This window comes from Catharus ustulatus, chromosome 13, assembly GCF_009819885.2.
Source record: "Catharus ustulatus isolate bCatUst1 chromosome 13, bCatUst1.pri.v2, whole genome shotgun sequence".
Classification (NCBI taxonomy): Eukaryota; Metazoa; Chordata; class Aves; order Passeriformes; family Turdidae; genus Catharus; species Catharus ustulatus.
In genome coordinates, this window is record NC_046233.1 from 20137262 (window position 1) to 20148003 (window position 10742).

Here is a 10742-nt window from a genome sequence, read left to right on the forward strand (position 1 = left end):
TGCCATGGCCGGTGAGTGCGGGACGGGCAAGGGCCGGGGAGCCACGGCAGCTTGGTGACACTGCCGGGCGCGGGCCTGCGGTGTCTCCGCGCCCCGCAGCGCTTGGGTCCGCGGCCCGGCCGTGGGTCAGGGTGAGCGCCCCGGGACCGCGGCCCGGCCCGGGCAGAGCCACGGGGCCCCGCATGGCCGGGTCGGGGCGGGTGCGGAACCCCAGCCTGGTGTGTCCGGTGTAGCCGGGCAGTGCCGCGTTTCACACCCTGGCACACTGGCTGCATGCAGAGAGGCAGCGAAATCTGCTGCTTATCCCCAGACTCCATCCAGCTCGCTGGGATTGTGCCTCTGCATTTGGGGAGCACACAGGTTATCCTGGTGACTCGGGGGCTCGCTTCTTTTAGCCATCGTATGGAGCTTGGAGGACTGGGACTGTGTATAATCTAATGTAGTACTCTAGTGAAAAATGCTTTTTAATATTTTGCTTACTGCAGTTTTGATACGTTTTCCTCTTCTCTTTTTAAGAAAAAATATTTCAAGTAAAACTTATTTACTGAAGTCTCCAATTCCCTGGCAGGTGGGTGTAGCCAGGCACCAAGCACCAAATGACAAGATGGGAGCTAACGGCCTCCTCTTGCACCAGAGGAGGTTTAGGTTGGATATTAAGGAAAATTTGTTTGTTGAAAGGGTTGTCCAAACCTGGTACAAGGCTGCCCATGGCAGTAGTGGGTCACCATCCCTGGAAATATTCTAAAAATGTGTGGATGTGGCACTCCAGGACATTGTTTAGTGCTGAACATGGTGATGGATTGAACGTGTATTGATGGTTGGACTCAATAGTCTTAAGGTTCTTTTCCAACCTAAACGATTCTGTGATTCTCTTGACTTGCTGTCAGAGACCCTTGACTTGTGGTAGCTTACCAGTAGGATGTGGCAGTGGGTGAGAGTAGCAGGGGAGGGCAGCATCTTGTTTTTCGGCTCTCTGTCATCCTTCCAGCTCAGAGGAGCAGACCAGTTGCTCTTTGCATTTGGTAACCAGTGCCATCTGATCACCTCATATCATTTCTCTGCAGCCAGTCTCCTTCTTAAATCCTTGGCACCACTTCCTTGGGCTCTTGAAAGGGAAAAGCCAAAACTAAATTAGTGTTAGGCTGACATTTTTGTTGAGAGAGACTTTTTCCTCTCTTGCCTGAGATGTTTCTGAAAGGAGTTGTCATGGACACACACAAATGATTTGATCATCAGATCCAAACCTTCCAGGTTTTGGTTGCCAGCTTTCCTGTATAATGTTTATGAAAATCATCCAGGAGTTTTACAGGAAGTAGCCGCTCGTGTTTGCACTGCACAACAGACAGCACTAAGGTTTCTGGAATGGATATTTGCCAGTTCTGTGTTTTACAGAGAATGGCAGAGAGCTGCATTGTGTTTTGTGTCTGTTATATTTAAATTTATCTCTGCAATGATCCTGTTTGTTTGCTTGATAAACTTAAGAAGGCTTTTAAGGGGAAAACAAACCAAAGATGAAGCCATAATAAAGATACAGTGGTGTCAGAGACAGTGTCTAGAGTCCTTATATAAATATTAGTGGAATTATTGATTGGGAATGTGTACCTGCCTGACTAAAGGCAGCAATTATGCTCCTAGGGCCCAGGTGTGGAAGAGAGTGCTTGCATGTTGCAGCGTGGCAATGAAGGGCTGATCTCAGCCTACAAATTTGAAATGCAGCTGTATTTATTAATTTACTGTGAGAAATATAAAATGGCAGTGCAGGTCCTAAGGGCCCTGTGGCTTTGTCCAGAAGGGCAGTGAAAGTAGAGCACAGAGAAATGTATTTGGGGGATTGTGTGACAAACAAAATCCTGTTTGATGTTTCTTGTACAGAAAGCAACATGAGTTTTTTTTAATGTTTTTTAATAGTTAAGGAGGAAAAATTACAAAAACTCCCTGCGAACACTGCTATCGAATCAGGAAGAACTTAAGAAAGGGTGTCCCTGATGTTTTTTCTGCAGGTGCTCTAGCAGACAGTCTGGCACCTTAGGGTCATGTATGTTGAGTGTTTTTATGAGCCTTGTTATTTCCAAGAGCACAATCAGAGTATCCCATTGGATGGAAGAAGCATCTTGCAGGTACCGTGTCATAATGACTTCATAAGTGATAGAGAAATTATCCTTAGTGATTTATTAACTTTAGGGCTGTATTTGATTAAATGTCTTGAACTTGACTTCTAAGTGATTTAGAGCCTTCTCCCTTTGGAGAGGCAGTTGCAGCGACCTGCCAGAATGTTGGATTTGTGTTATTTCAAGTGGATGGGTCTTTGAAAGCACACAGCAATGTTGTGTTTCCTTAACTGACAGTTCAGCTTTCTAATATTAGGTGGTGATGATAATTTTATTTTAGCTATTTAATCACTGGTAGGAAAATGAAATGTATGGAATTTAAAAAATGGCTTATTAATTAACTGCTGTGGTTTGTTCTGTGTTATTTTATCTCTAGATCAGTCATATTGTCATCGGCTGCAGCATGACATGTATTTCCTTACAAGCACTAGCCGACTGAATGAGCAAGTGGTTGATAAAATTATTCTTCAGCTTAACAGAGTCTATCCCCAAATTCTTACCAATGAAGAAGCAGAAAAGGTAATTTAAGGAGTTTTACTGTGTCTCTGACTGTTGTGTTGCTTTTGTGGGTCACTAGCCCAGCTGCCCTCTCCCTGCACAGCTCTTGGTGCCACGTTCTGCCTCACCTCCTGCTTGCTGACCAGTTGTATCTGGCATCTTCTGTAAGAGGAGCAGTCACAGGGCTGGCATGTTCCTGTGTGCCAAGTGGTAATGGGAGAGAACTCTCTCTTCAGCAACAGTTTAATGCCACAGTCCCTTGCCATGATCAGGAGCGTGCAATCATGCAGCCAGTCCGCAGTGGAGGACACCCATCCTGTGACCACATGCCTGGCATGCCTGCCTCCTCACGAGGTGGGGTGGAATGGCACACCAGGTGATCTGTGCTGCATCTGTCTCTGCCCACAAAATCATCTATATTAGCTCAATCAGTTTTGGTAACCAATAAGTATTGATAGATAAGTGGAGGGGTGTTAGTCCCACTATTAAGTGTGGAACTGTGGGAAGTGGATGCAGTTAATGACATCTTGCAGTGGTGCCACCACATATGGAGGTGCCACCCTCCCTGACATGAAGCTTTCAAAAACGGGTAACTCTTTTCAGGGAGACAAAGCTTCTGGTCTTGTGTGGAGACAAAATGAAAGTCAGCTAAGAGCTTCCATAGTCCTACTTAAAATAGTTTGTACTTGCCCTGTGCTGACTTCACGTCTGCACAGGGTTTTGGTGTGTCAGTAGTTTAACATCAGGAAAAATAGGTCCAATTCTGCCATAATCAAATCCATGGGGACAATTAGTGCTTTGTGGTGTAGAGCAGAGCTAGGTCATTTACTGAGTCAGTCTTGCCGCTTCTCTCAAGAGCTTCAAAATAAATCCTTAAAGAATCTGAAACATGATTTGTGACTTCTGTACTTTGGCAGAAATGAACTGCTTTTTTATGGGCCCAGGCTAGTTTGTGTCAACTCTATTGATTGTTTAGGAAACCTATAATCTTAGCTGTATCTGGTAGTCCCTGTGGGAATTTTTTCAGAATAAGGAGTGTTGTGTAAGATCTGTGGCATTTCTGTCCCCCTCGAGCAGCAATTGTTCCTAACTCAGTATGCTCCAAAGGTTATTCACTGTGCTGCTATGAAATATGATGCTTTACTGAGAATGGCTTTGGATTTTTTCCAAATAAATTGAAATAAGTTTGATGTGTAAGACTAGGGATGTGTTTCCTTCTCTTTGTAACGTCTCCTAATACTCATCACGTTTAGCACTACAGAAAACAAGTATTTTCCTCTGCAGCTGTTTGCCAACCTGAGTAATGGGAATTTGTGCGTATTGAAGTGGATACACAGCAGTTAATTGTGCTGGAAACAATAAAAACCAATGAAATATGTAATCTTGGGATGATGAACACTCCACTGTTGGGACTAGGATAAACAGTATAAAGTGCCTTTTTGGGGATCATTACTAGGCAGTTAAGGGCAGACTTGAAAACATCAAACTGATTTCAAATTATACAATTTTCTGAAATATTCTGTCTGCAGCTGTCAGAATTAAACTGTATAGCAAGTAAACTGTAATAGCAGGTACTGTGTCAGCTTGGATGCAGGGAAGACATCAAATACAGAGTGTCTTTCACTTGATTGGAACAGAAAAAAGCAGGAGAGGCAGAGGCAATATGCTCTCCATCAGACAGTGCTGACCACATGGAGTTCAGTGCTGTGCAGTGTATGTATGTCCTTTTTAGGTTGCCCTTTTTGGCCCATTCTTTTAATAAATGCCAAAGAAGTTTCATAACTTTGTTCCCTGGCATAGTGATGTAAAATTGACCTTTTAATCTCTCGTCTGTTTTAATCTTTAATTAAGCGCTTTTCTCTTACAGTTCAGGAACCCAAAGGCATCACTCCATACCAGACTCTCAGGTCTGTTAAAACACCTCCAAAAGAAGGGAGACAGACACTGTCAGGAGTTTTACAGGGCTCTGCAGATCAATGCTGAAGAACTGTTTAATGACCTGCCAAGCAGGAAAATCTTGAGTAAGTTGACTTCTAAGTTGATTGACTCGTGGATTTCCTCACCAGTGTATTACAAAACCTCATTTCAAAGGCAGTGTAGGTAGTTTAAACAATCTAAACAGGTTATAAATAATATAAATAAACAAGTTACTTAAATAATTTTGGCGTATACCATAATTCCTTCTGACTTGATTTTTTCAAAAGCTGTAAGGGGATTTTGTTATGCAAAATTGTAATTACCTTCATTTTGTCTTGCATTTTGAAAGAAGCGATTTGTGTCTACCCAGCACATACTGGTGGAAGACCATCTTCTTGCCTGCACAGGGAGGCTGCAGAGTTACCCCACATCCATAGCTGAATACTTTTGAACTGGGGAAGTCTAGGCCCATCCTCCCTCAGAATCTCAGATGAGCCCCAATCCCAATTGACTGAGCCTCGCAGCAGCTTGAATGCAATGCTTTGTTCTGATGTTCAGCTCCTTATGGCACCTGAAAACTGTTTTGCTGCAAACTGCTGACTTCAGTAACCATCATAATTCATTAAATTCTGTTATCTCAGTACACTCTTTTATATTACCATCCTCAGAAGGATGAGGATAATTTAAAGAACCAAGTTAAAACATTAATGTGTGCCGAGGTTTGGCAGTTTCTTTCTGTTGACCTAAGAAATAAATATTGAGATGATTGTCTTGATATGCTTGCTACTTCTTAGAGTTCTGTAATTAAAACAAATGTCTGCATTCTGGATTGAATGGTCAAGAAATATCTGTGCAGTTTTTAAAGCTAAAACCACAAACACTTTTATGCTTCAGGAAAAACTCCTTTATCAGTATGAGGAGTAACTTCTCATTTCTGTGAGCTTGGGCATTTTCAGTATTAAAGGCATTGTCCTTCAGACCTCCAACACACACAATTTGTTACCCAAATGTTACTCCTTGGAAGTGCTCAAGGAGTACTCAAGGCCAAGATCTGTGGGGTCCTGAGAATCTTGGTCAGTGGAGAGTGTCCCTGCCTTTGGCAGGAGGCTGGAACTGGGTGGTGGTCTTCAGAGTCCTTTCCAACTCAGATCGTGCAATCATTCTATAATGCTCTTAGCAGTAGTTGTTAAATTTGGCACAAAGTGTTTACAGAATTGCCACTGGAATTTGTAAATGTTAAGAAAGAGGAGAATCCCGAACATGGGGATTTTCTTCTAAATGCAGGCTGAGCTGAAATAAGCAGCGTTACAAACAAGTGGAGAAATTACTGATGAGAACATGGATGAACCATCGCCAGGTCAGAGTTCTGCAATAGATTATATCCAGTTAGCTATATATAGGACAGATTTTTTTCAACAGAGGAAATCCTTTCAAATATTTCTTTTTCATTTTCAAGACAGCTTTATAATTTATGCTAGAGCAAAATTTCTTTGCCTGAAGTGTAAATTGCCAGTGAAGTGTCTGGTAATGTCTGAACATTCCCACTAGAGGGTGGGTAAGGCACAGGATGTGGGCAGCCTGCGAGCTGTTGAGGCAAACGGGATTCTCCAACGTCCATGGAAAACATCAGAAAATATTTTTATTTCTCTCCATGCTGATATAGACTAAAAGGATAAAGGCTTGGATCAGCCCCAGGCAGCGATAGAAGTGGCAGAGATTTGTCTGTGTTCTCCTGTGCTGTGTGAGGGTTCCCTAGCTGGAATTCCTAGGGAGGACATCAGCCCTCGGAGGGGCAGGCTGTGTGGGGCTGCTAGGGGCTCACAGAGGCTTTGCAGCAATCCTTGCTGCTCCGATGACTCTCAGGCTTCACAGGAAAGGGCTCCAGGGGCTTCTGTCCTGCTCCAGGGCCATGCCCTGTTTCCCCACGGAGAGGTATATCCTTAGCAGGGGAGATGGATGTTCCCCTGTTGCTGCCTGGGTGGACTGGGCAGTTTTTGAGGCACCTCTCCTAGATCCTGGTGTCATGTAAAAGAAGGAGAGCAGTTGAAATTCTTCCCTATTGACAGCCAGATTCAGAGCTCTTACTTTTTTTCCTTTCCTTTTTTAATCCTCCTAACCATTTGACAGTTGGACTTGGTGATCGTTTTCCAACCTTTATGATTCTGTGACTACAGAAAGGTTTGGCTAAAACAGTGTTGCAGATTGGTGATGTGTTATGGGAAGTCACTTGTCTGCCATACTTGGTGACAGCTGTGCATCCCCCTTCTGGAGACAGTGTGATCTCCACATCTGTGTAGCAAACGCAGCTCTAAAAGGGTCTTTCTGCCCAGACTGGAAACTACTGAACACCTTGTCCTAAGGGCAAGAATTTGGAGAAATTTAGAATTTGCAGAAGGATAGAAGCCAAAATTACTTGTACCAAATGTTAGCATGTAGAACCTACAGAGTTTTAAAGAAGCTGGGCATGTCTTCAGCTGAGACCTGCATTTAGTAAATGATCTGCACCAGTAAGTTTTTTCTATGTGCTTTACCTGCTAAATACATCAATGCCCAGAGATTTGCTCAAGAATAGTGATACATTAAATGATAGAGGTGTTTTCAGATTAGTGCATCTATTAACAGAGTTTATATGTATTACAATACAAATTACTGGTATTGTGAAGGATTATCTCCTGCTTTCCTAGCTTGGGAAACAAGTGTAACGTTATTTATGTGGTCAGTGCTTAAGCACTTAAGATCCGAGGTGGGGCTGCAGCTATTGGTAGTTGCATTCAGATGACTCTCTGCCTATGTCTTTTGGTCAGTCCAGCTTTAATTCTAGCAATGGTGTACCCTTGGAGGGGTTAATACTTTATGTCAATATTGGATATTTTTCTGAAATGGGTTGTTTTGTACCATTTTGCATGTGCTGATTATGTTTGTTTGCTTGAGCTGAGTACTAACTTTTCATGTGTTGCTTTTATTTCTAGAAACCCCAGATCCCACAGAGATAGACACTGACAAGGAGCAATATATGCTAAATGACAGGGGTAAATAAATCATACAGTGTCACCGGATGGAATGGCTTTGCAGATTATGATGCAATTTATTATATAATGTAATTTGCACTTCATATAACAAGTACAGTAGTTTCACGAATACAAGCCGCACGGATTATAAGCCGCACCCCCGGTGCCTCGACAATGTTGCTGTCTTTGTCAGTAGATAAGCCGCACCCCGAATATTAGCCGCACTTTCGTTCGTCGCGAGAATCCGTGCGCAGCTTTCACAAATTGGCCAATTAGTAACAGGATCGCAGCATAGCGGGCTTTACTGGCTCGGGGCGGGGCCAGGCAGGCTCGGCCCGCTCATGGTTGCCGACGGGGCCGGGTGGCCCAGCTCAGCGCCACGGCTCGGCGGGGCTGGCCGGGTGGTGCTGCCGCCGCCGCCGGGCTCGCTGGCCCCCCTCTCCCGTCAGCACCGCCCCGCTGCCGCGTTCGCTCGCCCGGCTGGCAGGGCTGCCGCCGCCGGGCTCGCCGTCCGCCCCGCTGCCGCTTTCGCTCGCCGAGCGCCGCGCCCGCCCCGCGGCGCTTTCGCGGCTCGCGGTTCGCGGCTCGCGGCGGCGCTTTCGCGGCTCGCGGCTCGCGGTTCGCGGCTCGCGGTTCGCGGCTCGCGGCGGCGATTTCGCGGCTCGCGGCTCGCGGCGGCGCTTTCGCGGCTCGCGGTTCGCGGCTCGCGGCTCGCGGCTCGCGGCGGCGCTTTCGCGGCTCGCGGTTCGCGGCTCGCGGTTCGCGGCTCGCGGCTCGCGGTTCGCGGCTCGCGGTTCGCGGCTCGCGGTTCGCGGCTCGCGGCTCGCGGTTCGCGGCTCGCGGCGGCGCTTTCGCGGCTCGCGGTTCGCGGCTCGCGGCTCGCGGCTCGCGGTTCGCGGCTCGCGGCGGCGCTTTCGCGGCTCGCGGTTCGCGGCTCGCGGTTCGCGGCTCGAGGTTCGCGGCTCGCGGCTCGCGGTTCGCGGCTCGCGGCGGCGCTTTCGCGGTTCGCGGCTCGCGGCTCGCGGCTCGCGGCTCGCGGTTCGCGGTTCGCGGCTCGCGGCGGCGCTTTCGCGAGCGCCGCTTTCGCTCGCCCCGCCGGCAGGGCTGCCGCCGCCGCCACCAGGCTCGCCGGCCGCCCCCTCCCGTCTGCACCGCCGCCGCGTTTCCTCGCCCTGGCCGGCACTGCAGGCCCCCGCACCGCCGGGCTCCCCCACGCTGCTGGCCCCGATTATGCTGGGCTTCCCCCGCTGCCAGGCAGCCCCACCCGCCGGCCTTCCTGCTTCTGCCATGCTCCCCTGCACTGCTAGCCCCAGTTCTCCCGGGCTCCCCCGCCCTGCTGGCTCAGGCTCTGCCGCCCGCCCCCACACTGCTGGCCCCGCCTCTGCCAGGCTTTCCCACCTCTGCCAGGGCCGGCCAGGCTCCAGCTTGGCTTGGGGCTGCCGCGGGCTCTCACTTCCGTGTTGGCAGCTTTTAGAATTTTGTTAATAGATTAGCCGCCCCGGAATATTAGCCGCACTTCCGGGTTTCCACCAAAATTTTGGTCAAATTGGTGCGGCTTGTATTCGTGAAATTACTGTACTTTGGATTATGATATCTTGACTGTCACAAGTTAAGTAGAATTAATGGAGGAAAATATACTGAGCTACTGTCGAGGAAACCAGTGTCAGGAAATTGAAGAGACTGTCGAGTTTAATCAATATTTACAATGGTATTACTTAAACTATTACAGCTAAACTCCTAACTTCCTGTGAATTCTTTAATGCCTGAACCGTAAGGTCTATTCATTTTGCATAAAGCCATCAATAACTTTTTGATCTTTCATTTTTTTTTCAATTTTTTTAAGCTTTCAATTTAACTGCAAATTATTTGAAAGCAATGACAGAAAGGAAGGAAAAGCTTAAATATATTTTCCTTAGGAAAACATTTTAATTATTTTCATGTTCCTTTGTTAAATGCCAGATTACAGAGACAAGTATTTTTTTCACTGTAGGATATTTTGAAAAGGAAGACCTGAAATAAAGATGAAAAATTCTTTCAATTTGTAATGAACTATTTTATCATTTGAGTTCAGTATTTTATTTAGAGATTTAGATACAGTAATAAGAGATTCAAAACACCTTCTATGAATTACGCCTTTTTTTGCAGTTTCCTGAGAGCAAACTGAAATAAGTAGCAGAAACACCGTTTAACTGTGTGTATATTTTTGTCTGTGGTAGCAGTGTTTCTCTGAATATTGAACCAAATTGCTGCTCAGACTTTCCGCGTTGGTGCTGCTCTCTGCAGCATAACAGTACAGGATGAACAGAGAAAGTGCTTGGAAATAAGAAAATGAAGTCATATTTTATTATTTTATTTTATTTTTACTTATTACTTTTTTTCCCCCTGAGCTGGAGACTAGAGATTGTTTGGCCACTAGCCACGCTGCTTGAGAGGTTACGTGTCAAGGAGCAACCAAATCCTTGCTCCTTTGCTTTCTCCAATGTCCTTGTCCATGCTGTCAGCTCCAGGAATTTGTTGAGGCAGTACACTTGTCCTTAAATTGATAGGTGTAGCTTAATTGTATCTACAAATAGAGGTGTAGTTTAATTGCATCTCTGTTTCTAGTGAGATAGTAACTACAAATAGAGTATTAGGTAATAAAGAAGCAGATATAAATCTTTATGCTGTTTTGTCAGTGGATAAGTATGAATTAGAAAGGCTTTATTGAACATCAGTACTGGCCATCATCATTAAACTGTCTGCAATTCCAGGCAGGCAGTTTCTAGGAGATTTGGTTTGGAAACTTTTCCTTAAATACCATAGGCTGCAGCTATATGAGCAGAGTGGAACAGGGAATGATGGCAAAGCAACTGTAGTAAAAATTAATTGCAGTCTAGTAAATGTACTTCATAGTACATTAGCTACAGAACATACAGAATTGTGAATATATTAGTTTTGTTTAAATATGCTTAATTATGCATATTGATAGCAATTGGTGATTTATGAACTGAGCTAAACTTCTGCTGCCCTGCTCTGTCTCAGTGTGTTTCTTTGCTGTTTTCTGTAGGCCCGGTGTTTTTCCTGGCATGTTTCAGCGTGGCTGCAGGACTGGCCCTATTCTGGTACTGCTGTAACTCAGGTGAGCTGCGCAGGGGCTTCTCCTGGCTGCCTTCCCTCAGCAGGGATGGAAGAAGCTGGGCTCTTTATCTGACAGGGCTCCCTAACAGAGTGG

The 10742-nt window shown here is 45.9% G+C and overlaps 1 protein-coding gene across 2 annotated transcripts in view; it reads left to right on the top strand.

The window, feature by feature from the left end:
* Positions 1-10742, top strand: part of CARD19 (caspase recruitment domain family member 19) — a 46661-nt gene that overhangs the window by 32787 nt on the left and 3132 nt on the right. For both annotated transcript variants that reach the window (XM_033071539.2, XM_033071540.2), the window contains 4 exons: positions 2485-2627; positions 4474-4627; positions 7493-7552; positions 10578-10649. In XM_033071539.2, coding sequence (XP_032927430.1) covers positions 2485-2627; positions 4474-4627; positions 7493-7552; positions 10578-10649 — 429 coding nt within the window. The remainder of the gene's footprint in view (positions 1-2484; positions 2628-4473; positions 4628-7492; positions 7553-10577; positions 10650-10742) is intronic.